The sequence below is a fragment of the Martes martes genome (assembly GCF_963455335.1).
Source record: "Martes martes genome assembly, chromosome: 11".
In the NCBI taxonomy this organism is placed as follows: domain Eukaryota; kingdom Metazoa; phylum Chordata; class Mammalia; order Carnivora; family Mustelidae; genus Martes; species Martes martes.
Window position 1 is genome coordinate 13,366,644 of NC_137899.1, and position 27,641 is coordinate 13,394,284.

The following is a 27,641-nucleotide window of genomic DNA, read 5'->3' on the forward strand; positions in this document are numbered from 1 at the left end:
ATTCAAGGGAAGTATTTACATCAACATGTATTCCAAGGAAATCAGGAACTTAAAGCTGACCTTTGATATTTGGAGAGCTCCTTCTTGAAGGCAGAGAGAGAAAGGATGCTTCTGAGACTTCTGGAGACCAAGCCCTTTAGAGTCTGAGTTTCTGGCTCCCAAAGCTAAGGATTTGCTGCTAGGAGAGTCCTGAAGGAAAGACATGGTGCTGAGTGAGCAAAGCCAGCCAGTAGGCTGTGACTCCTGGTCAAGGCATTAACTGCAACAAGAGAACTGACTTTGGCAGAGCAGCCTAGTGCCTGCTGACTCTTCTCTGTGTGGAATGTGGCATCACGTGACATGGAGAAGACCAAGAAGATGCAATTGGGGACAGAGGAGGGGGTAACAAGGCAGGCACATCTCATGCAAAGATTCTATCAATTCAGCAGAAAAATGATATGTACCAAACAAGTAGCAAGGACTACTGATAAGAATCTCTATATCCACGTGGTGGGTGTTCCAAGGCCTATTGGGAATGAATGAGTGATATCAGAGGAAGAACGATGAGGGAGGGCAGGGGGACTTGACCGAAGAAATAGGGCAGAGCCGAGTCTTGAAGGTTGGGTGGGATTCGGCAGGGCAGAGAAACCATTCCAAACAAGAGACGAGCTGGCCATGAGAGACACGAAAACATGAAAACACTAGTTTTCAAGCAAGAGGGTTGAGACAGTGGATCAGGGACAGGTCAGCTCGGAAGCTGTCAAATCCCATCCGGGCAAGGAGATTCGAGGATGGTTTTTGAGTGGGTGGAGAGGAGTGCTGAAATGGAGTTATTTCCAGGATAAAGACAAAGATGTGGACGGAAGAGACTGAAGTGGTGAGAGGCTCTGGACAGGAGCTCCGTCGCCAGGATGCCATGGTAGCTGGCCAAGGGTGAGGCAAAATTCCTCCATGAATCCTTGACAGAGGGGTTGTTGGAGTCATTGACTGCCACTTCAATTCAAAATGCATGGCCGGCTTTATGCCTTGGTTATAACATTAGAAATTTTGGGGTGAAGTTATTGTCCCATCAGTCCCACAGCAAATAGCCCAGGCATTGTTTGCAATGATCCTCGATGTCTTTGCCCTGGTTCTAACGGTAATGACTCATCTTCTGATGAATGCTGTAACCAGGGCTGGGCCCTTCGTATTGTAATGACAACTTGTGATCTAAAAGAGTTCTAGCCTCTTTGACAGAGGACTTCCTTGGTTGTTGCTGCTCATGTCCACCTGTCTTTTTCCTTAGAAAAGTTATGAGCATAAACCACAACAGAAAATGAAGTCTGTGTCACAAGAGCAACTAAAAAATATAGTTAAAATGACTGCTGGTGTTTGTTAGCATGTGTTTCCGTAAAAGTTTGGGTGGCATACACATAAAAGTGACTGTTGCGGATTCCATAAAAGTGACTGTTGCGGATTCAGCGGCAATGAGGACTTTAACCATCATAAAGATTGTCTTGGAACTGTAGCAAATCTCAGCAATTTGGGGTCATCTGGTTATCTTTACAGTGTCCTTAGAGACTTTGTACTAGTTGAGGTGCTTAGTAGGGACAAATTAGAACTGATGGAGTTAACATGTACTGAATTCATTCACTGCCTACATGTGGTGTCCTCAGCAGCAGCAGATGCTGGCATCACAGCAGCCCAGGGCACGCAGACAAGTCATCTGATGGGCCACGTGTCGTAATTGTCTATGACATGCTGTTAAACTCTGCCACGGAGAATGTGTTTGCAGATGTCACATTGACAAGTAATTTCGTTGCACATATCTTTAAGAGAAGGAAATCCGTCAATGCTGTAAATCGGTGACTTTCTCAGCATCTTCAATCCATCAGCAGAGACGATTCTTTGCCAAATATTTGTGTAACCTCAGCACTTTTTGGTCAAGAGGCTTTTGTTAACACTAGCATCCAACAAAGAGCACCAGAGAGCCAAGGAGCTGGTGTGAGTGATCCCCAGGATAGAAGCAGCTCATTGCCTTCCCCTTCCTCTCTGGTCTGGCAACAGCCATTCTCTCTCTTTCTCCGAGGGAGGATTTTGTCTTCTTTATAACACATTCAGTGTGGAGTGCCTGGGTGGCTCAGTCAGTTACACGTCTGCCTGTGGCTTGGGTCATGATTCCGGGGTCCTGGGACAAGTCCCACATTGGACTCCTTGCTCAGCAGGGAGCCTGCTTCTCCTTCTCCCTCTGCCTGCTTCTCCCCTGCTTATGCTCTAGCTCTCTCTCTCTCTCTCTGTCAAATAAATAAATAAAATCTTACAAAAATAACACATTCAGTGTGATTTCACTGGGTTCCAACTGTAAGGTTAAACCCACTTAGCATTATTTTGGCAGCTCCGGTTAGGATGTTGGTTCCAGGAAAGGTAGGAGAATACAGTTATTCCCCAAACAAAATTTACTTTTCTAAGATACAGTGGTGCCTTCTTGCATTTAGCACTCTGTCCAAGATGGGGGAAAAGAGAGGCGTGGGTGTTGAGAGGGGCTTTCACAGAAAATCTGAACCAGAGAAGAGTAAAGGCACGAAGATAAGCAGATGAAGGAGCTCAAAAGAGGAAGCCGCTCAACTAAGGACCCTTGGGTTTAGTCTTGGAGGCAAAGTCCAATCAGTTGGCTGTGGTTTCCCCGAACTCTGGAGGTGTCAGGGTTCAGGACAAATATTACACCGTGAGGGACGAACAATGTCTGGCTTGGGCATGGGCAGCGGGAATGGTGAAGGTGGCATCACCGAGCCCAGGAGATGAGGCAAATTATCTCAGACCAATTTGCAAGAAAGGGGCAACACGTAATTCTTTAATGAGCAACTGTGAAAAAGAAGGGCTGAAGGTGTACATTTTGATGCTTGTATTATGGGTGTTGAGAGGGGCTCTACCCCTGGGAATATCTACCTACTCAGTGTTTCCCGCTGTCAGTTAGAATTAGGGTCCCTGGGGCGCCTGGGTGGCTCAGTGGATTAAAGCCTCTGCCTTCAGCTCAGATCATGATCTCAGGGTCCTGGGATCAAGCCCCGCATTGGGCTCTCTGCTCAGTGGGGAGCCTGCTTCCCTTCCTCTCTCTGCCTACTTGTGATCTCTGTCTGTCAAATAAATGAATAAAATCTTTAAAAAAAAAATTAGGATCCCTGTTGGATGCTCCGCTATTGGTCTTCAACTTCGGAAACCCACTCACAGACAAGAGTAAAGAATTAGAAGTGCCAGGATCTTTGCAGTGTCACTTGTGGTCACATTAGGAGAAGGGTAATTTGCATGAAAACGAGATGTTGTAAAGACAGCCGTAACTCAATAAAAATAATCCTCTTCTCTAAAATCTTCCTAAGATCCATTAAAGATCATTCTGCTTAATAGAATTTAGGATACTTTTTTTAGAGGAATTAAATTCTCCACTGGCCAGGTGCAAACCCAGGTTTTGCCACTAACCGGTGGGAGATTGTTGGCAAATGACTTCACTTCCTAGAACCTTAGAGTATTCCTCTGTAAAATGGGAATAATGACATCCACTTCATAAGGGCATTGTGAGGACGAAATGGGACACGAGTCTCCGAACAATACTTCACTAACCAAACTGGTGTTCAATAAATGTTTGTTCATAGCTTAATTTTGTTTACATGCCTGTGTGTAACTCCTGGCATTTGTACTAATTTGTAAAACTCTCTTGTATTTTTCTGAGTGTTATGACTTTACTATGAAAATAGTTTGCCAAGAAGAACAGAAAACAGTAGTTCACCATGAAAAATAATTAAATCCTTCCTGTCTTATAATAGAATGCTAAGCCGAAAGTTTCCATCGAAGCACCAAGATTCAGTAGGTGTTGCGTTCCAAGGGAGGGACGAGACTATGCTGCTGAAAACCAGGACAATTCTAGAACTCAGAGGGCAGACACAGAAAGATTTTGAAATTCTGTGTGTCTTCCTCACTCCCAGGGATGGGGCATGGGAGGTTTCTCCTCACCTCCAGGTTAATAAAGGTAGTTAAGTAAATAGTGTCCCCTCAAAGTTGGGGAACATACACCATAAAGAATCTAAAGGTGAGAGACTATGGCTTTTGAGCTGAAGAGGGAAGAGAGAAAAAGACAGAAGAGCAAAGAAGAGGAAGGAAGAGAAAGGAGAGGAATGAGAGGGAGGGGGACAGAGAGCGGGCGCTCTGCTGCATTGGCCCTTGCTACCCTCCCACTGAGAGCAGGCGAAGCGGGTGAGTGTTTCCCTGGACTCATTATCAGGGGTCTGAGCCATTTATAATCCTGTCCCAGAGGACCCCCTTGGGGAATGGGCACTGGGACAGAGAGTCTTGGAAAGTAGACTTGGAGAAAACCAATCCCTGGGAGGGGAGTGTGTAGCTGGAAGAAAACACATTGCCTATAGCACTGTGCTAATAACACAACACACAGCTGTAGCACGGTCCTACAGCTGTTGGAAGGTCCCAGCTGGGCCTCAGACAACCTCGTGGGAGAGCTGGCTTGAGCCATCTGCTGGCCCAGAGGGCAGAGGCTGTCTCTCAGCAGTTCAACCTAGGGCCGCATTTATGCCCATCTGTCCTCTCCCCACCTCAGCCTGCCCTGTCAGGAACGGAGGCAGGAAGCTGAAGGAAGGAGAATCATTCCACCAGAGAAAGACTGCCCTTTCCCACAGCAGCAGCAGCAGGAAGGAGGCCCGCCTGGGGACGCTGCTGGTGGCTGTGGGACGTGTAAGTTAGGTTGCAAGTGTTGATTACTGTCATGGAACGGGGCATCTTGTTGGCACCTTAAGGTCACTCTAGAAGACTGTGTTTCCTTAAGGGCCTATGAGAAGTTGTGGGGCAAGACTCTGAGGTTTACTCCGAGGGGCGGGGACAGCCTGTGGCCGTTGGGCCGGTTGGCAGGGACAGTGAGAGGCTCTGAGGATCTTACCCTGCTGCGTATCCCTTCTGTCCTCGTTCCCCACTTTGGGGGAAGGGTCTTCATAACTGCCAATTACGTGACCAAGAGATTTAAGCTTGTCCTTCTCTCCTGACCATCTCTCATCACTGCCTGTGAGAGGGCCAAGTGTGAGCAGAAGGTACCATCTCTTCATGTTTTTCTTTGAATGCTAGCATTTCGGGCCCATAGTTCAGTGGGTTTTTTTTTTTTTAATAAATTAAACATGACTTCATTGTGAATATTAGTGAGTATTTTCTAGGCCATTCCCATCTATAATTTTAAAAACAGGTAAAGAGAGGGGACTGCCTTTACCTCAATCATCAAGGTCAGTAATACTAAAAAAGGAGTTCCTGTGGGTCACGGGACTTTGTTCACTAAGAACATTTGCAAGGTAGAGGAGAAATGAAGGCAAGAAGGAGACTTGGAAGAGGAGAGAGAGTGACGGCTACTGGAGGAGTTACAGCTGTGAGCACAATATGTACCTTCCCATGGACTATGAACTTGGTTTGGTTCTGAGAGCCTGGGCTGCTGTATGCTGACTGTGGACAGGTCAGCTGGCAAGTTACTGAAATCTACATCCAAAACTCACAAAGTACTCTATGTTGGCTAATTGAATTTAAATTAAAAAAAAAAAAGGAAAAAAATGTCTGCCAACTTAAAAATGAACAGTATGGCAATGGCTTCATTGCTGAAATGCCACCGAGGCTCTTGACAACCTGAGGGTTGCACCAGGGAAAGCCAGTGGCCACCAAGGGAGGGAAGAGTGACAACACCCAAGGGAAGGTCAGAAGAGTCAGGGGGAATTTCAACCTGGTCGTTTGGCAGTTATCTTAGCAAGACCGTTCTCACCAGCAACAGCAGGTTTATAAGGTACGATAAAGATGTGCATACGGGTCTTCCTTTCCTGTCTTGTCTTTAATTAGACATATCATTAATATGATTAGACAAGACTACCCAGAACTCCCAAGCACAGCCTGGAACAGGGTCTTTAATTTGTTTGTTGAGAAATAAAAAGTCTAATGTAAATGCGTTTGTTTTCCAAATCCAAGTGGTGAGTCGGGGGAAAGGGATCCCTCTCGATCTTCACGAGGGGAATGATTTGCGTATAGAGCAGGGCCTGAATCCTGGCTCTGTGGCCCATTAGCAGCAAACACTGTGGAAGAAACTCCACATCTCAGGGAACTGACAGGCCTCCCAGGTAAGAGTCAACTCAATTGATACAATGATCATTCTTATTGGACCTGAGTCTTTCTTGAGTCCTTTGGCAAAACGAAGTTAGCAGCTGCGGCCCCGGTCTGAACTGTTGACAGTTTCTATTATAATAACACTACAAGTGAATCTGGCACACTCAACACTCTGCATGCAGGTGTTTTTTATTTGTTTGTTTTTTCCCCTTAATTTTTTTTTTTATTGTAAGATGCATCACAATATCTGTTCTTACATCACAATATCTGTAAATGTGAGCTTTTTCTATTCTCTCTTTTATTTGGTTTTGTACTCGAGCATTAGGAAGCATTGACAGAATAAAAGTTTTGATCTAGAGTGTAGTCCAAAGATTAAATTAAATGTACACAAGATGATCCTACAGTGAGACAGGAATTTAGTGGGGAGTCATTGTAATTGCCCACCTGTCTTACTCGTGGAGTGACTGGTGGGCAGGGATCAGCGTCCAGGACACAAATCTTTTTCTTGAGCACAGTATAGGTGCCCACCGTCAACACAAGTTCTTTTTTTAAAGATTTTTATTTATTTATTTGTCAGAGAGCAAGAGAGAGCACAAGCAGAGGGAGCAGCAGGCAGAGGGAAAGGGAGAAACAGACTCCCCACTGAGCAGGGAGCCCAAAGTGGGGCTCAATCCCAGGATCCCGCGATCATGCCCTGAGCCAAAGGCAGGTGCTTAACCACTTAGCCAGCCAGCTGTCCCTCAACACAAGTTTTAAAATTGTATCTGAATTATAAATCTGCTCTACTGAAAGGTGTATTGGTAAGCTCTGGATTATTTAGGAGTTCTTTATTTCTCTGTGGTGCTATTTTCCCTGTACTACTCTGCTTTTACTTAACTAGAAGGTGGGAGGAGGAAGACAGAAGAGGGGAGAGTGAACTTTGTAAAATATTCACCCAGAGTTTGATTGGGCCTGATGCGAAATTCAAAGCTGACTGGCTTCATCTGTGATTGGACAGAAATATCCAGTGATACAGAAAAGTTTCTCCCAGCAAAGCTCAAATAAACACGACTCTCAGGACTAAATGCAGTTTTCTTTGGGGAAGGGAAGTGGAATTTGGAGATTCTTTTGGAAATGGAAGGAGAAATTGCCCCTTTTTTCCATGCCCATCTTCCCCTTGGAAATTTATTGCTTATGGTTAGCAACTTTTGCATGTTTGTTTATACAAATATTAATATTTACATATTAAAAGTATTTTTATATAAAGAGATAATACAGACATATTAGCAACTTTTTCACTGTCAAAAAGAGTAGGGGATTGAAGTGACTGTAGATGATTCTAGCAAAGGAAAAAATCTCTTCAACATTATCTGGAAAAGTCAGTAATTGAACATCTCTGTTTTATTCTGAATGGCTTCAAAATTTAAAGTGTTGCTTTATTCATTCATTTGTTTCACGCACAAGTTAAGCCCTTATATACTCACTCACTCACTCACTCACTCAGCAAATCCTTTCTGGGGTCTGCTGTGTGCCCATCACCCAGCCATACCACCTGCTCTCATTCCTACCTAGAAGATGGGGAAATCACCCAGCCATCTGAGTTCATGAAAATCCCTTCTTTTGGATTAACAAGAGCATTCTGTAAAGCTTGCTGTCTATGGCACCAGCAACTGGCCAATGAAGAAGACAGCCTAGGTTTCTAGTAGGCAGGACGGTCAAGATGGCAGCCACTGTATAAAGCCACAGCCCGTGCTCTTGACGAGTAGGGGCTACAGGCTCTTTTCTCCTTCTGAGAAACAGCTGCATGGATCAGTGGCTTGAGGTGATCTCCCGAGGTCCCCTCTTTTAAGGACTGCCTGTTTGCATGCTCACATGTATCATTGGACAGTTGAATTCACCCATCATTGAAAGAGGTCCTTATTTTCTCCTGAAAAGTAGCAGGGTTTTTTGTTTAATCTTTGAAGAAGGCCACTAGGTGCCAGGCACTGTTCTAGATATTGGGAGACTGAGGGGGAAAAAAAAAAACAAAAACCAGCAGCTGGATTTGATGCCTGCAGAAATCAGGTGGCAATCAGGGGGCAATCAGGGGGCTAGGTAGAGGTAGATCCATTGGGACCTCTGGTCCCCAAGAACATAAACAGAAACTGCTGGTTTCCCACTGGAGACGAGGAAGGACAGGAGTGTGGTGGGGAACGCCCCTCAGTTTGCACAGAATGACGTCCCTCCTCAGCGACCATACCCCCATTGCAAGACATCTGCCATCTTGATTCCACTACAGGGATCCTTGTATGAATTCATTTTTGTGGTAAACGAGGGCTCTGGGTCACCGTGCTGTCACACAGCTCCCCCCTCTTCATCTGTGAACGTATCAAAACTTTCCTATAGAGAATCTGAATTGGAATTTAAAGAATGCATATTTCAGCCCATGGTTAATACATAACAAGGGCAAGTGTGACGTCTGGTACAAAAGCAAATTCCTTCAAGCCATTGCGGTCCGGGTTTCAATTTGTGGCTTCTCACTCGATTTTCAATGGTAGGGAATGAAAATGTTTGTAAATATGATCTAATGCCCCAATTTCCAATTCTCTGCAGAGCCTTTACATTTTCGTTTTTAATAGTCGTTATATTTGCCCGGAGGGTTGTTCCACATACCAGATAGCAAAGACAGATTCTTAAGGATGAACTGTAACATTCGTTATTCATCATCTTTCCCTTTTCTCCCAATGACTACAAATTAAACTCTGAGTCCTATTTATTTTCTTTGCTGCCGCTAACGCTGTGGAATTCTGAAAACATTATTTTTCCCTTCCAAAGAGGATCATCACTGTAGTGAAGCCATCATTTTGCAGACAGACCAACTTTGTAAGATTTTATATGGCTTTGCCTAAGAGTTTAAGTTTTAATACCAGCAAAAAAATACCTAGAATGTGGGGAAGTATTTCTGCTTCTGCCTGCCGATGCCAGATTAAGTGACTAAATCAGATTAATGTTATTTATTGCTTGGGAGAACACCTTTTAGTTTGACTTAGCCTTGGTCCTTAGAAGCTTTAGTAAACATCCCTAGATGAAACTCTGGACCTATGAACTGTATATTTTATATTTCTTCCCAGATGGGAGTTAAAAAAAAAAAAAAAGCAATAGCAATGAGCTAAAAAAGACAAAAAACAAACAAACAAAAAACCCACAAAAAAATAAACAAACCAAAAAAAACGTAAATTGGGGACCTGTGATCTCCAACATTCTAGGTTCTTTGGAGCAGTGGGTCCCAGTGAAGGAAATGTTCGGCAATTGCTCAAGAAAAGTGCTGCCCATATTTAGCATTACCTAGTGCTGTGAGGGCATCCAGCTGGCAAAGCTGAATTTAAATGAATATAAACAAGAAAAGAAGCATCTAAAAAAAAAAAAAAAAAAAAGAAGCGTAGGGAATGAAACCACTCCAAGCGTCATTAAAAAATGCATCTATTTATTACCACCCAGTTTCATGAGTCTGAGGTGATTCATATGCTTTTTGTCAAGAGAATATCCATTGTTGTGGCAAAATTAAATGTATTTTGATACTGCTTGCCATATTTATCTATCTGTTCAATCAGAAAAAAAGTTGCCTCATCACTCCGACATATATTACTTTTTCAATTTCCTCCTAGTAATTTTTTTTACTACTCTTTAGGGTGAGACCACGGAGTTTCTCATTTCTCACAACAAAGACTGTAACTCATTAAAATGATGCTGATGAGTTTTTCTCATAAAATTGCATCCTCATTTTCAAAGGTGACCAATCTGCCCCCTTACCCCCAGCCATCGGGCAGGTGTCGATGGATGTGATTGAAGGGGCCAATGCACCTGTCCTGGTGTGGTTTCTCATGGTTTTGTGCTTCCTATTTTAAATGTCCCTGTGTGTGTGTGTGTGTGTGTGTGTGTGTGTGTGTGTGTGTGTACCGACTCTGGTTCTTCCAATGCAGTCTGAAAAAATGTAATTTATCATAATGAATCAACCACCACTGTAATGATTTTTTAACTGTCCTGTTCTAAGCTCAGTAATGTATAATTTATACCAATGGTATGAATTTTGGAATTTTTAATTTCAAAAGCTGTTTTTGAAGTATAGCCTTATCAGGAATAAGTTTGGTTCTTTTTAGGATTTTATTTATTTATTTGAGAGAGAGAGTGAGCGAGAGAGAGCACAAGCTGGGGGAGTGGCAAGGGGATAGGGAGGAGCAGACTCCTGGCTGAGCAGGGAGCCCAATGTGGGACTTGATCCCAGGACCCTGGGATCCTGACCTGAGCTGCAGGCAGCAGCTTAACCACCTGAGCTACTCAGGTGCCCCAGCGATTTTTATATTAAAAAGCACAAATAGTTCCTTTCTAATTCAATGATACTGAGAAGATCCTACATTAAAAATCCATCCGTAACTTGCAATGAGATCCTCCAATTCCATGTCAGGTTAAAACAGAGTTTTGTTTCGGTAGCTATACATATCACTAAATCTCTTCCTTTTGGTTGCCTGGGAGAGCTTGCTAACGTCACCTAAAGATTTACTGAAGGCAGGTGAATATGTTTTTTTATTCTAGAGCATCAAGGAAAGCAGCAGTAGTTAAATGAACCTAGCAGGTGATAATACTCCTGTGCCCCTGCCTTTTGATTAAATGAAGTCCAGCAGCCACGTAGTCATGATAGAGAGGCAAAGTACACATCACCTAGCCTTCTGTTGCTGACACTGTAGAGAAAACAAGGCAGCCAGCTTAACCCGTTACTAACAGTGTGAGCAATGGACTCAAAATCCTCCTCCTGGACCTCCACGTGCTGGAGTGACCGTGGGTCCCAGGACGCGCGTGGTCAAGGGAACAAGATGGCAGGGGCGGAGTTTGCTGGCTATGAGCTAAGTGTCAGGGCTGTGGCAAGCATTTAACATCCTTTCTGACTTGTACTCCTTACAGCAGTCCTGAAATGTTAGTAGTTTAAAAAATTGAACAAAGTAAACAGACAATGCCATTTTCATCAGGCACCTTAATGCTGGGTGCTTAAAAGCATTTCCCTGTAAGACTTCAATATAGTTAACGACTCTACTTTAGATCAACCACCCTAAGTTGATTAAAATATATGCGGGTGAGGAGCCCGAGATATTTATGGAAAGGCTGCCGTATGGCAGGCTGTGTCTTAGGCACTCATTCCTGAGGCGCTGAAAGCGATTTCACTCAGAAGAAAGCCGAGCTTCGAAGAAACTAGATCTGCCCTCAAATCCAGACTCTTTCCCTTACTAACAATGTGGCCCTGGGAAGCTGGTTCCCTTCTCTGAACCCGTGCTTGCTCAGCTGTAAATTAGAGATATTAGGGCAAGAGCAATGTGAGAATGAAATGAAATGATGAATTTTTGTAAAATGCTTATCGAATAGCGTATTAGCTTATATGAAGTGCTCTGTTCATTCACTCCACAGATTTTATTACTATGTTTATGCTTACTGTGGGCCAGGTGTCATTCTAGCCACTTGGGATACATCGGTGAATAAGACAGAAAGTTTTAAATTTGTATCAGACCACAGCAATTAGGAGCGATCACTGATAGCAGACAAGAATTGAGTTTGGATCCTGCCATCAGCTGGGTGATCTTGGAGGTGTGTTAATCTGTACAATAGGATAAGGCATAGTCCATGGCTGGGGTAAAGGTGAAACGAAATAATAGAATATTATTGAATGCTAAGTAAATCTTTGCTATGTAGAAAGTGCTCAGTAGGGGCACCTGGGTGGCTCAGTCAGTTGAGCGTCTGCCTTTGGCTCAGGTCATGATTCCAGGGTCCTGGGATTGAGCCCCGCACGGCGCTCCTTGCTCAGCGAGGTGCCTGCTTCTCCTTCTCCCTCTGCGGCTCCTCCCCACCTTGTGCTCTCTCACTCTCAAATAAATAAGTAAATAAATACAATCTTAAGAAAAAAAAAAAAAGAAAGTGCTCAATAGATGGCAGGAATTGAGGAATTTTACTACTGTTAGTACTAATCCCTCTAACAACCCAGAGAGGAAGGGACTGTTGTCAGTGCACGGAAGCGAAGACAGGCTCTGAGTTAGACTAGCTGCCTTGCCTGGGGTGGCAGAGCTGCTTGGGGATGGTGCCTAACTTGGAAGCCTGTACTCTTTATAGTGGGCGCCTTCCATGGGACCAAGCAGACCTTCCCACTGTCCACCTCTGTAACTCTCAGACACAGTGTTCTGGTGAATATCTATCGAGAAGTGTCAGAGGTAGGGAGTGTGTAATGTGTTTCCTTTGTGTACCGGGGCGGTGCTTGATTGATGGCATTCACTTCTAAGTACAAAGCTGTATCACATCTGGACTTTGCTATCACCCTGAATGCCCCACCTTACGACATCTCAGGATCTACTTATACTGTTACTTTTACAAGATGAAAAAGGTTAGTTGATAAACTGATTCGCAATTTGGAGCAATGTTCTATGCGAATGCTTTGAATTCGGCTGGATCGTGCAAGGGCCTACTTCTGTATGTTTGAACTCAAACCTGGCTCTTCCCACTGTTCTGAGTTGTGACTTTTCCATTCCTACCTACTTCTGGTCTATTTCTCGTTTCTCTCTTATTGGCCTGTGAGTTGAGGACATGTTGCCCACGTCTTTAAGAAGAATGTGTCATGTCAACAACTGAAGGGCCAACAAAAAAGTTGGGTGCATCATTGGGCATATGGCATAGTGAACAGTTGGGTGAACATTTATTTGGAGGCTGAATGCATCTTACACGTGAATTTAATGTTTTCCCCTCTTTAGGAATGTTCTGCTTAACCAAGTTCTTTCACTGAAAAAACTGATATTGATTTAGGGATGCTAAGTCAAAATTCAGTACTTCCTCTCTTTCCTCACCCTCAGACCCAAATCAGGTTTAATTTTCATTCTCTAGTTGTGAAAACTGAGACATAAATAACTTCCACTTCCATCCCTGACTTTCTACTATAAAATGTGATTACTGAAAAGAGAATCATCGTCAACAGCCCAGTCTTTTTGATACTGTATCTTGTTAAGGTTATTTATAAAATAAATAACACACGTCCTCAATTATAAGACTCCCACATTTTTTCTATTTTTAATATCTGTGAAATCAGGTTGCCCTAACAGTTGATATATCTGTTTAGTGCGGTAGTATTTTCTTCCATTCTAAAAAAGTTGTCCTGAAACTAATGGTATAATTTACAATCAGTGACTTCTTAAACTCAGAATACAGTATTAGCTATTACTCTTTTTCTTTGGAAGGGCTTACTTCCTTAGAGGGGCACCTTCCAAAGGGAAGGATATAGAAATGTATAGTGCCTTGCCACTCTGGGAGCTTCCTCAATTCCAAAATCACTTTACTGAGGGATACTACAAAAAGCTCCAAGCCAAGATTCGCTAACATAGAGTTTCCGAAGGCTCCCTTTGGTGAGTGCTCATATCAAGCACACACCGTGCACTCTTCCGGCCTGTCTCGGCTATCTGGCTGGCAGTCAGGGGACCCACAGTCCCCCAGACCCTGATGCCCTGGGGCTGATACTCCCCTTGGCAAGATATAGTGGAGACCTGAGTTCATTTTTTCAAGATTATCTCATTGCTTTAGAGACTCCCTCCTTTTCTGCTTCCTCGGATCAGCAAAAATAATAATGGTGAGAATACTGATTAAAATAACATATTTATTTTGGCAAGGTTTACAGCTTTTTATAGTTTTCAAGTGTGTGTTTATATATCTTCAAGAGAAATCTTTGAGGTTGATAGGGTGAGAATTACAGTTACCATTTGTGGATGGAGCGGGGAGGTTTCTGGAGTCTGTGTCCTGTCTAACCGAGCATCCAGGAAATGAACCCACGTCTTTAAACCCAAGAAAGTGATGGTGGTACTGGAAGATGAGGTTGGATTTTGGGCTCAGATCTCAGTTCTGCCAGTTTCTTAAGGTTTCATCTTAAAAGTTTGCCTGCGTGCACAGCTGAGGTTATCAAACTGGGGTCAAGTCCTCTGCCAGGATCACAGATGATACCAGCCCCATGGTGAAGGCTCACTGCCTGAGAGGTAGTGTTAATTCCATCACTCTTTTCTAGACATCACTTTGCCTGAAGGAATGTTCAGCTAAAACATAGTGCTCTTCTAAGAACTAACACGGTTCTAGAGCTTTGCACACTGAAATGAGCTACATGAGCACGGGTTAGGGATACTACTTTGCGGTTGGGACGGAACGTGAACGCTGCTAGTCAAACAAAGACACGAGAAGTCGGATCAGTTCTGAGGGAGCTGTCTGTGAATAGTACCTCGAAACCCATTACCTGTTTGGAATCATAGCTGCTAATTAGGTTGTTTCATTGGTTAATTGGCCCCTTTCTTATTTACCCGGAAAGAATGTGCCCATTCTTCATTCAGGAGCCTACACAAGAACACATTTCCCTGTTCCCAGGAAAACGAAATATTACTAGATGAAGAATTGAAAAAAAAAATGCAGTGGAGAAAAAAATGTAACACCACCACCATCCAAAGTTCTGCTGTAGATAAAAGAGACCTTGGTTCTCTCTGGCTCAATCTACAGGGTAAATTCCCTAAAACAAGATTTTTTTTTTTAATTGTGTATTTCTGGCCACTCCTTTAATTGCGCACGACAGGTTGCACTGGGTGGAGCGTGGGAAGAAAGATTTCAGAGGGTGCTTCATTTTTAGTTCAAACTGGCCAGCTCTTCGGGGTGTTGGCATTAATAGGATTAACCCTCTCATTTCAGAAAGGGGGCTGTAAGGAGGAACCACACGGTGGGGAGGGAGGGGCGACCTCTGGCCCAGCAGCCAAGGTGTGGGCTGAACCATTCACTGTCAGGGACAGGGGCAGGGCGTGCTCCTGCCGCTGGCGTTGACCGGCTCAGAGACCCCATTACGTCCGGCGCTTCAGCAGGCGAGCCACTGCAGAGGCGAGGCCTCCCATCAAATCCATCTCCCGCGAAATCACTGCGGAGCCCAGGGCCATCAGGGCTCATTAGCGCCGTTTACCATCCAGGGAGGCCCACTCCTCAAAAGGGTGAGGACCCAGGACCCAAGGGCCAGGCCCGGGGTCACTCCACCAGCCGGCCCCCTCCTCTCCGGCCCTGGCCGGAGGATCCGGGCGGCGCGTCCCGAGGGGACCTGCGATGGCCCTGCGCGCTCGCGGCGCAGCCTCGGGGTCAGAGCGGCGTCCCCCCACCTCCCCGTCTCCGCTTCCCGCAAACGTGCTCTGGGATGTGCGCGCCCTCAAAGCCGGGAGGGGGCTCTTTCGGACTGAAATCATCAGCTCGCAAGCGAAAGCGCGGATAGGAACGAACGCGAATGACTCCCCGCAGCATTTCCCAAAGCGTGCTCTGCAGCGGTCCATTCTGCGAAATGTGGGGTGGACAGGAAGTTTGGGGAAAGCGGGGTCCGACAAGTTAAAGGGGTCTGGGGCGCGTCGGAGCCCAGCTACCCGGGCCCGGCGGAGCTCCTCCGCGGCGGAACCCGCGCCCCCCGCCTCCCGGCCGGGACCCTCGTTTGTGCACCGCCCCGGGGGGCGCATTCATTTCCGAGGCGCACACTTAGGGAAACGGGGCTTTAATGCAATGGCCTCTCCTGAAATGAGGAAATAAAGCTCTCAATCGGGCTCGAAGGGGAAATTTGATATGTTAGTAGAAAGATTGAGGTTGTTTATTGTTGTTATTGTTTCATCTTTATTACTCAGATGAAGCCAGGGTAAAATTCTTATAATATTACTAACCCCATGAACATTTATTTCCCAGTCTCCGCAAAGAGCGGATTTTAAAAGTGTTAAATGCGATTAAGAGGCGCCTAGTGGCTCAGTCAGTTGAGCCTCTGACTCTTGGTTTAGGCTCAGGTCAGGATCTCAGGGTCCTGAGCTGAAGCCCCCCTCCCCACCCCAACCGCCTGGTCCTGGGTTTGGAGCCTGCTTGGGATTCTCTCTCTCCCTCCCTACCTTGCACATGAACGCTCTCTCTCTCTCTTAAAAAAGAAAAAAAAAAAAGATGTGATTAACAAAATGCATATTTGATAAGTATTCTACTGCATGTGATTGAATTTTTACACCTTTTTAAGACTTCATAGAATGATATTTGCAAGTGAGAAAAGAAAATCTTTTGTCAGACTGTTTTGAGTTTTGGTTTAGAAAACATGGCCCAAACCATTATCTAAATAGATTGTTCTGTTCATGTTTGGGGAAAAATATACAGACACCAACCCTGAATTTTTAGATGCCTACTTTGAATTTTCAGCAAAACATATTTGATTCTTAGTTATGCAACATGTCTAAGCAATATGTTCTATTTTTTGTATTAAAAATGGTATTCTGTACATATGATTTTGTAGCTTTTTAGAAAGACACCTTTTTTTTTTTTAAAGTAAAGATGTAAAACTTGTGTGAAAGGAATTACCAGTATTATAGTATCTATCACCTTGGGGGGGAGGGGCATGAGGAGAAAGTGTCAAGGCCTCAACTGTACCAGTAATGTTTTATTTCTTTTAAAAATAAACAAGAGAACTGAAGCTTATGTGGAAAAATGTTAATACTCAACATTTCTGAAGGATTCTTTGGGTTTTTGTGGGTTTTTTTTTTTTTTTGGAAAATATTATTATTATTATTTTTAAGTAGCCTCCATGGCCAATGTGGAGGCCTACTTGGGGCTTGAACTTAAGACCTTGAGATCAAGACCTGAGCCGGAATTAAGAGTCAGAGGCTTAGCCGACTGAGCCACCCAAGCCCTCCTGTAAGAAATTATATTTACCTTTTCATGCATCTAATGTGTTTTATTATAAAAAATAAAATAAGAGGTGCCTGGGTGCTTCCATTGGTTCAGCATCTGCCTCTGTTCCGGTCACAATCCTTGGGTCCTGGTGTCAAGCCCTGCATCGGGTTCCCTGCTCGGCAGGAAGTCTGCCTCTCCCTCTTCCTCTGCCCCTACCTCCCCCACTCCCACGCTTGTTCACTCTCTCTCGATCTCAAATCAATAAATAAAATCTTTAATAAAATATAATAAGAATATGTGTGAAACTCCCTAAATTCCTGATCCACTCGCTTTAGCTGGGTGTGTGTGAGGCACCCCATTTGCTCTAGTCACATTGTCCAAGTTAACATAACACATTTTATCTCCTTTGCACAGGGTTTGAAATTCGTTTTACAAAGGTGGGCAGTTATGGCTTTATTTGTTCTCCTGTACAGATCTAATAAAACCCACAGAGAGGTTCAATGGACACTTATTGAATAAATGTATTACATCTCAATTCTCTGGCGGAAATTTGCATTTATTATAACTTCATCTTCGTTCATCTTGTAGTGATTTTCTCTGAAAGAGTCTCCTTTTTCCATTTAAATTATGTGTTGAATTACTTTAGCCACCCATAGTTCAGGGCCAATTGCTGGCTTTTCATTTAAAAAAGAATAGCTATAACATGAATTTATTGATAACAATATAATTTATTAAATACTTAAGACATATCAGGCACTGTGCTCAGCCCATTGCTTGCTCTCTCATGTTTAACCCCACCATGAAGTATGTGAGATCTCTTATCAGTCCCATCTTTAGTGATGAGGAGACAGGGGCCCAGACGAGCTCTGTAACTTATCCAAGGCCACATAGCTAGAAATGTGTGCCAATCAAACCTGTTTCCTTCAAAGCCCGGGATCTAAGCTGCTCTACTCCCTTCTAGAGATGCTCTTTAGCCTTTGAGGATTATAATTCAGAGGAATGTCCCAATTTAGAATTCTTCAATTCTAAGACATGTATTTTTCACACATTTGAAAGTTATGGTATTAGGATGGTCTCCCAATTGATGTGTACAGACTCGGGGCCGGTGGTGTTTCTGCCTTGGCCTTCTCCAGCCCAGGGCTGCCATGAATAGAGGCAACTCATCATCCATGGTTTTGCACAGTCAAGGGTGTCCTTTCTAAGCTACATTGCAGAGGCTACTACTGGAATTGGGAGATTGATTTCTTTGAGCATGACCTGTGGTCCTTTTAGACAGCAGCGCCTCCCTACTGCAAATCTTTCTGTCTTCCCAAAGCAGCTCTGCTCAACTACTGTTTATTCATATAATGCTAAGTGTATTCTTGAGTCATGAAGTGAATGGGTAGGTCCTTTAAATTTTTCTTCTTTTTATACATTAAAAAAAGTAAGGGCGCCCGGGTGGCTAGTCCATTAAGTGTCTGCCTTCGGCTCAAATCATCATCTTGGGGTCCTGGGATTGAACCCTTGCATCAGGCTCCCGCTCAGTGGGGAGTCTGCTTCTCCCCCTCCCTCTGCGGTACCCGCTGCCTGTGTTCTTTCTCTCTGTCAAATAAATAAATAAAATATTTAAAAAAGTAAAAATAATAAAAAGGTTAAAAAAAGTAATGTTGTTCCGTTGATTTTTTTTTTTTTTTTTACTTGACTGTTTCTTTAAGGATGGTAGGGAAGGACTTTGGTTTGACTTGTTGCCACTTAAGAAAATTTCACAGTGGTTGAGAACTAATTTCATCAGGAAACATTCTGAGCTTCAGTTAAAATGTAAAATGCTTTTCTTAGCCCCAGGATAAAATGAAATTTCATTTGCTTTTACTTTTCTGCAATAATGCCAATAAGGAGATATTGCCAGGGGCAATAGGGAAGCCAGTTCTATAGCTGAACAAATCGATGGTAAATCTACTTGCCAAATCCTGAGTATACCCACTGTACGAGTGTTAACACACACACCCACAAACACACACACACACACACACACACGCACACACACACATACCCCTACACACCCCTATCTGGGGTAAGGCTAAGATTTCCTTAAAATAATTTAATGTTCTCCTGCTAAGATTCTCACATTTTCAAACTCCTCACACACACAGTGGGGTTTGTGTGCACAGTGTGAACTGAAAACACATAGCATGTTAGTTAATAACAACAGCATATACTGAGTGTTAGCGTTATTGAATGATGTCTGTATGCCTGACCACGAGCTGAACTATTTAATCCTAGAAGATGGTTCCCTTTTTATCCACATTTTTCTTTTTTAAGAGTATTTATTTATTTATTTACGAGAGAGAGAGAGAGAACCCACACAACCAGAGGGGGAGGGGCAGCGTCAGAGGGAAAGGGAGAAGCAGTTTCCTTGCCAAGCATGGAGCCTGACTCGGGGCTCAATCCCAGGACCCTGATATCCTGACCAGAGCTGAAGGCAGATGCTTAACTGACTGAGCCACCCAGGTGCCCCTTATCCCCACTTTTCAGACGAAGAAATTAAGGCACGAGAGAATTAAGTCTCACCGCCGATGAATGGCTGCCTGGTTCCAGAGCCCATTCGTTTTGCCTGTGTGCTGTACTGCCTCTTCCTATATATCCAAACCAAAGAGAGGTTTCCAGAAAATGCTAGACAGAACCCTAAACCATGACGACGACGATGATGATGATAATGATGATGATGATGATGATGATTTCTGCAGCTGCTAATTATTACTGAATCTTTAACTATATACTCCGGAACTACGGTAGGATTTTTACACAACTGATCCCACTTAATCTTCAGAATCTAGGTCTTAGATTTTATTATCTTTATTTCATAGTGAAACTGAAACCCAGAGAGCTCACGTAACTTGCTTGAGGTCACAGAGCTAGTTAGTTATTGGCTGACCTGGGATTCAAACATGTGTCTAGCTAGTGCTCATTCCCTTGTCTGGCTTCCACACTCACAGGAGTTCCTGATTTAGGAAGCAAAGGGAACGAGAATGTTCTTCTCAGCAGTGTGATAGTCATTACAAATTCCAAGATCACGAATTACCAATAGGACACTTGTTACCTTTCCACCTGAGAGTGAAGTTAGGTATGATACCATTTTTAAAAAATGGGGTATGATATGTGCTTTGTGACTTTGGAATATAGTGTTTCTGTGAAAATGAATCACTCTTTGGAATAGTGCATGACTTCTGAATTAACCATAAATGGATGGCAGAGGCAGAAGGGGGAAAGAATGACTGAACTGGTTAGGGGGAAAAAAAAGAACTAAAAAACTAAAGTCCTTTAATATATGGAGATTTCCCATCCCTTTAAATTCATTGAAAACCTGTAAATGGAAACAATCAGATTCCAAGACAAGGAGACAAAAACTGCAAGTCCCTGATGATGGGGCGCTTTCTCCCTGTTAAGATGGGGGCATGTCTCCCTCCCCACGTGGGGTGGTCATCTGTCCTCTGCAGGAAGACCAAGAGCCTTTTGCCCAGAAACCATGATCCACGGCCCTAGGCCTCCTCACCGAGGTTGTCTTAAACTTTGAGGATGAGGCTCTGGTTTAGAAAGATTAAATCACTGATGGCCCCAAGGTCCAAATTTAGAAACATGTAGAGCTTGAACCCTATTCCAGGCAGGTCTGAATTTAGTCAGGGTTCTTTTCCTGGGTAAAACCGTCTCCGTTTCCAAGTAGCCAAGAGAGAGAATCTTAGCAGGAGGGAGCAAGTTTCAGGGGACCCCCCACCGGTGCCTTCTCTGCAGCCCGACCTCCCCAAAGTATCAGCAGAGTAAAACATGCTTTCCAAACCAAGGTGTAGATTTTAATGTTATGACTTCTGGGCAGACTTTCAAATGTAAAAAATAGTTGATGTCAAGAACTCAAATGAAAGGATCTATAAATATATTAAGAGTTTTCTCTTTGTACCTTCTCTGGGAAAGCTCTGTGGAGATTTTTAAGGAATTGAAAATGGGCTGGGTGAAGTCATTCTCATTTACACGGGTTTTTGAGCAAGGTTTATTATATGAACCTGATTCCAATGCAGTCTTATTTTTTGTACCGCATTAATAAAGGGTAAGGAACACACACACACCCCAAATAATTTTTGCCCTTCTTTTTTTGTGTCATCTCGCCACTTCATGAGGTTCAAACAAGTATCTTTATGCCAAGAGGTACAAAGCATGCACTTTTTTCTGGGAAGATGATTGTGTTTATATTATAAAGATTTTTTTCTTTCTTAAACACACACAGACACACGCGCACGCGCGCACACACACACACACACACACAGCACTACGGGAACGTGGCCAATTCATTAGCTTTGGAAACTGAGTACCTCGGTCTTTTCCAGCACTAGGAGGAGTACATGACACCCCAGGGTATGTTTCTAAAACTCTCAGACAAGACTTCACGAGTGGGCAGTATCGATTCCTCTGTGATGTGATTTTTTTTTCACTTTAGGAGGCTTGTGCACCATATCAAATCAACTATTACAGCATAGTTTCTAAGACAGAAGAATTTTAAAATTAGAACCAACACTTATTCAATATATGCAGAGTGCCCATGAAGCCTTTAATGGGAAGCTCATTTCCCTGTGGGTCCTCACGGGAGGGAGAACCATCCCTGGGGGTGGGAGCTGGCAAAGGCCAAACGGAGTGGAAAGGCTGTAACTCTAGCCCCTGAGAAGGGGATGGATTTGTAACTGGCAAGATGACCCGCCATTAAATCACCGGAAGAATAAACTCCTAATAATTCCTTCTCAGCAATAAAGCATTTTCTCCATCACAAACTCACAAGTGGTGGGGCAGAGTGGTACATTTTCCTTGCACTCTGGAACCGGAAAAATCAGGGGGAAATACACATCAGTGGATATGCTTTCTATCTCGAACTCCTAAAATCTACATCTCAAGGGCCAGCTGCTGGCAGGAATGAATCGGGGTGTTCTATTTTGGGCAGAACTCTGGGAAACAGCTTCCAGGACTGACCCGATCGGAGTATGAGTTACAGATATTATAACCAACTTTTCCTCCATGCCAAAACCCCATCCCTCCAGAAATCTTAATAGGCTTTTGAGAGCCTCCATTTAGAGCCGGCTGCATAAAATGATCCTTTGATGAAAAGGGATTGGAACAAGGGTTAAAGCCGACATTGAGAGGTGACTGTGGAGGGCACGGTGTTCATACAACCCTCCTTTAATATGTGTGGTGTGCACCTGTGATAAGATGATTCATTACCTGGGGCTGCTCTTTGACAAGCTCCATCGTTCAGCCCTCGGGGTTCTGACGGGACAATCCCACACCCGCCCAGGAAATATACCAAGGTCAGCTTTTTTTCCCTGGGACGTAGATTGAGACGGTTTAGCTTATAATGCATCTCTGTTTACTCTTTATGTAAAATAAAAACAGGGTGCAAGACGTCGCCATTCCTGTTCTCCACAGAGCAGGCCAAGCAGGGATCCGTAAACTCACTGCTGAATAAATAAGTCTGGGAGGGAAAATCCCGAGAGCGCGCAAGCTCCTTCCACCTTGGGCTCCAACCCTCAGAAGTGGCCACACTTGAGGTCAAGGTGCTCTATCCACTGAGGGTCAATGTCGAGCCTTTGAGTGGAGGGCGCTTCTGATACCCTCAGCTTTAACTTTGGTTTGCTTTCCCTGCAGCTTTTAGGTTTAGTGGGGTCTTAAAGGGGGAGCCCCCTCATTTGAAGCTCTGTCAGTGTCCTTGGGACCATGAGGCGGGCGCATGAGGGGCGTAAGGGGACCAGCAAGCTGCCCATGACATGAGGAAGGTTTGTTGGCCCTGGCCCTGGCTGACTGAAGCAAAGCTTTAGATGTACCAGACCCAGCCTGGCTTCCAGAAGAATCAGCAAGAGACCGTCACCCCTTCCCTTTGCTGTTCTCCCAAGAATGCACTGGTCCTTCCCATCACGTCCCCACACATTCAGAACCTGGCTTGCTTAGGGCTACTTTAGAAATCTTAGAGCAATTGGGGAAGGAAACGTCCCAGTTTCCCCCCGCTGTTCAAGTTTAAAACGAATGGATAAATAAAAGAGAAAAACTGAATTTTTATTTTAAAAATTACCTTAAAAAAAAAAGAAAAAGAAAAAAAGAATGCCCTGACATGGAAAGTGTTTTCCTTCAGTTAAGGTCAGAACACGAGCCATTGTACAGAAATAAAAACAAACGAAAACTTAGCCATTCTAGGGGAAGGAAAAAAAAAATCTTGCTTCTAAAATATAGAAACACCTCCCAACCCTTCTCCTATTCTTGACATTGCTAGTAAACATTATTTATTTGCCTCGAATGGATGCGGTTACATATCACTGTCATGCAAAAGAAATTCATTTCCTTTCCGAGTTCAATCTGCCATAAAAATTCACTCTTGTTCCCATCTCCCACTCACCTGTCCTTGTGCATTAGTAACTAGTTGACCCGTGACCCCCTGAAGACTGGAGAGAGCATTGCCAAAGGCTTGTGAACTTGCTATGGAGCCCATGGCGGCTGCTGCAGCAGCCTGACTTGCTAGTGGATTATTAACCAGCTGCAAAGAGAGAAAAGATCAGGGTGAAACCACCAAGAAAGGCACAGGCACAGCACACCGTACAACATTCATGTGGGGGAAGGACGTTCCCCCTCCAATTGGTTCATGCAAAGGGCCCGGGACCTCCCGGAGGGAGCCTGCTGAACAAGATGTGGGCTCTTAGGGAGGTTGGCCATGAGGCCGGGAAGGAAACAGGCTCCACCCACCCTGGGCTGCTTAGTGGAGCCCCAGGAGAGAAGGAGGTGGGCCCTGGGATTGTGGGAGGCCGTCAGGGTCTTGCCAGGTGGATGAACGATTTTGGAGAAGGCCCTGGATTGTGTCCTCTAGCCTACCTAAAACTCTGGGAAAATGTCTCCTTTCCTTGAGGCGAGCAGACCAAATGTGGATTGACGTAGGTTGGGAGTAGAAGTGGAGGGGAGGAACAGATGTTAGGGATTTCTGCAAATGAATTTATCATTTTCATTTGTGAGTCGCTCCCCATGGCGAAAGGCAGGGTCATGGCATAAGGCAGGAGCCTCACCCCACCTTCTTCTCCAAGGAAGAAGGAAACCAAAGTCAGTAGCAATGGAAACCTCCAACCTCTGTGCTCTCAGAGGGGGAGTCCAGGGTTGGGACTTGGGGGGAGGGGCGGCTCATGCCAACCGTGGGATTCAAGGCCAATGAGGAAGGTCTTTTGGTGCTCGGCCAAGTTGAAGCCTAGCTGCTTGCTGTTGAACTAGTATGTGGCCTTCCCGGGGTCTCTGTCCTGGGACCAGGGTGAAACAGGGAGGAGAATTTGACTTGGGTGGGGGAACCCACTCAAGGAGCAGGGTATAGCTGCCAAAACCCGTTTTTCCATGGAGACCAATTCAATATTCTTTATCCTGCCAATTTTCCACGCCACGGGTTTTCAGGCCTTCTGACCATGAGGCAGAAGTGTAGCTTGAACTAAAATCTGCATTTAGGTTAATGACTAGATATAAATTCAAGAAACATTTAAACTATTTTCACAGTATTGGTTTTGATACATGAATTTCATTTGTATTTATTCTAGGGTGTTATTTTTTCCCATATAGTTCCTCTCAAGTACAACGGTTGTTGTGTATAATAATGCATTTTCCATCACCAGTTCCCACATCCATGAAATTCCTGCATTTTAGAAGAAGCCTGCCAAGACTAAGACTTGGTGGGAAAAAAATTAATGCCATACTTAATTCAGGTCCCAGAAGCTTTTCTTCCACTTTCTTCTTTACTTTCTCAGTTCTTAGTCTTTCTTATTTCTTTCTTTTCCTCATTCCCTCTTTCCCTCAAATTGTATCTTATTGCTTACCTCCTCTGGAAATTTGCCTAGAGTTTTATATCATCTGATGAGGATGGGAAAACTAATTGTCAGGGGAAACATCAAAAGGGACAGGAATTTAAGAATTCTTTTTTCATTAATGTGATATCCTTATCTCTCTGGTTTCTTTATTCATCTATAACCGAATTTCATGTAACTAGTTCTACAGAAAATCCCATTGACCTAGCGCATTTTTTTTTTTAAAGAAGTGAAAATCCATTTTAAGCTCATTACTTTATGTGTCTTTTGCCTTTATCTCTCTCCTAAAAGATGGGAATGATTTTCTTTTTAAGGAGAAAAAAAATTCTCATTCATCAGCCTCAAAGAAACCCTGTCTCATCCCAGATTACCACCATGGGATTTAAAATTCAGGTTGGCTGTGTTCTTGGCTTTCGATGTTCATAGTGTAGATGAGGCAAATAGTGGTGGATGGTAAGTGGAACCCTCCCTATTTAGGGATTGAGTACCTTAGGTGAGAGAGTTTGTACTGTGTACCTTTTTTTTTTTCCCCCACTGATGAAGTGAGAAGATCTTTGGGAATACCTTCCCCAAACTGCCTGGACCGACCCTGCCTATACAGGCACTCTATCTCGGCTCACATGCCATATGCTATGTTTACACTTCTTTTATGCCATACAAGTTAAAATCACAATGAAATTCCCCAGGTTCAGAGAGATCTCCAAATAAGCTTCTCAATCTTAAAGAAAAATGAAATCATGTGCCGCTTGGTGTTTGTGTCGAATATGCCCTTTTGTCCAGGAGTTTTGGGTGCAAAATTTAAATCGGTACGTGCAGAATGTTTTCTGAAGAAGAGAGACAGTGATTCCTCCTTAATGAAGAGAAAATATTTTCAGAAGTTGTAAGACATTTCCCTAACATCTAGGTCAATCAAAAATTCAAAATAGGAAATTATGGAATTACTCTCTGGAGACAGTGGTGTCCTGGGAGAATTCCTTACATTTAGGATTTGAGTGTATGTTCCGCGGTAGTCCCAAAAATGCTGTAAATTCAGGCATTCTACAAAGAATGAATTATGGTTCTGAATATGAAACAAAGTAGCTACTTAAGCCTTCCTGTCATGGGAGCAGGAACAGGTATCCTTCCCCTGTTCTGGAAGGTTGCCAAAGCAACCACAAATGCATGGGTTTTGTTGATTTTTAATGTTTCTTTCCTCTCTATCCTTGTCTTAGTTCCCCACTCTTTGCTGCCTTTCCCTCTTACTGGAACAAGAGCCAACTCGGTGACTCTCTTCTTTCCTATCCCACATCCCTAGGTCTTTGGGAAAGGCATAGGGGCTCTGGGGAGATGCACCCCTGGCCCCCGGAAGTATAGCTAGAGCTGAAGGCCGGTGGGTGTGGTGCATACAGACAGCCGGGACGAGTCAGTCTGCACGCTGACAGCCTTTCAGGTGGACCATTGGTGTTGTTGACAGATGCCGCTCTGTAAATATCTTTGGGCTTTTCTGTCTGTGACTGCCAAGGCAGGGATGTAATATGCGTCGAGATTTGTGGCGCAGAGGGGGAGGGAATGGTCGGGAAACCATAAGTGTTTCCTTCATCACCTCGGGTCACGTCACTCTGTATTGTCCCCAGTCATGTCATATTAGTAGTGTTCCTATCAGTCCTTCTCCTTGATTGGAGGCTCAGGGTAGATTCGGACAGTGAGGAGCCCGGGCACAATAAATGTACATAATGAGCAAGTCAACATTCTAGGACTGACTGGATATTTTGAAGTCGCTGCAAAGTTTATGCCTTCAGATCTTTCATTGCCGACGTACCTAAGCAGCTAAAGGATGGCCCTGATGAAGTCCGATTGTATTACATACTTGCATTTTCCACAGACCGACTCCAAAGTCAGGCTGAATTCCGGGGCAGGCTTGTTTATAAATGCGGATGCCCCCCAAGCAAGCGTGAGCAGAGCTCGAGTTCTCATGCTGCCTCCAAACAGAATCTGGACTGTGAATACATCAAGCTTTAGCTCTATAATTCACAGATAGTCTAAAAACCTTCTAATGGAAAAACTAATTTCTCAAGATAGTTCCCTGCCTCCCCCACAATATTAGAGAGTAACATAACAGAGAAATTTTAAAAAATAGTTTTGTACTGGGGGGGGTGGGCATAGGCTCTGAAACCAGACTGTGTTGGCTTGTGACTTTTAGCAAATCAGGTCTCATTGTCTCATGGGTAAAAGGAGTATAAAGACGGTACCAGCCACAGAATTATGATGAGGATGAAATGAGCTAATACGGACCAAAGTTTTAGAACAATACTCGGCATTTATCACGTTCTGAATATGCGCTCACTATCATTCTCACAGTTCATACAGTGCAGGAGGGTTTTGAACCCATCAGTATGTCAGAATTAGGACTCACCTTTACAAAAATCTTCTCCCTTCGGAAATAATGGGGACCCAGGCAACTGCATTTTCTATTTTGATATTTTAACTGTATTCTCTGATTTTATTTGACTTATTTTTTTAAAAGATTTTATTCATTTATTTGACACAGAGAGAGAGAGAGAGTACGCACAAGTAGGCAGAGCAGCAGGCAGAGGCAGAGGGAGAAGCAGGTTGTCCTCTGAACAAGGAGCCTGCGTGGGGCTCGATCCTGGACCCTGGGATCATAACCAGAGCTGAAGGCAGCTGCTTAACTGACTGAACCACTCAGGTGCCCCTATTTGACTTATTGTAAAGAGTAGCTTGAAGGAAGCTATTAGCTAACTAACATGAATATTAGGTGAGGTGAATTTCATGAGTTAAAAAAGACAAATCTGCCCCTTGAAAATATTTCGGACCGGAGGACATCGAAAAGAAGTATTGAAAACCTGACGTTACCTGCTTATCTTGGGCTTCCTTTAGTTGGTTATTTATAGAGAAATTTAGGGGGAAGGTACTTTTCTGACTCTGAGGTCGGGGTTGTTCACAATAGACCACCGGAAGGGGACCTTTCTAGCATGTTATCTTCATACTTTGTTGACAACATTTGTTGGGTTTCCACAAGGACACCCAGTTTGGAGTTTA

At 43.9% G+C, this 27,641-nt stretch overlaps 1 protein-coding gene across 2 annotated transcripts in view; it reads right to left on the reverse strand.

Annotated features, from left to right (window-relative positions):
• POU6F2 (POU class 6 homeobox 2) overlaps positions 1–27,641 on the reverse strand; it is a gene marked incomplete at both ends in the record, with an annotated part of 470,710 nt that overhangs the window by 28,415 nt on the left and 414,654 nt on the right. For both annotated transcript variants that reach the window (XM_080818777.1, XM_080818778.1), the window contains one exon: positions 23,168–23,305. In XM_080818777.1, the coding sequence (XP_080674903.1) occupies positions 23,168–23,305 (138 nt within the window). The remainder of the gene's footprint in view (positions 1–23,167; positions 23,306–27,641) is intronic.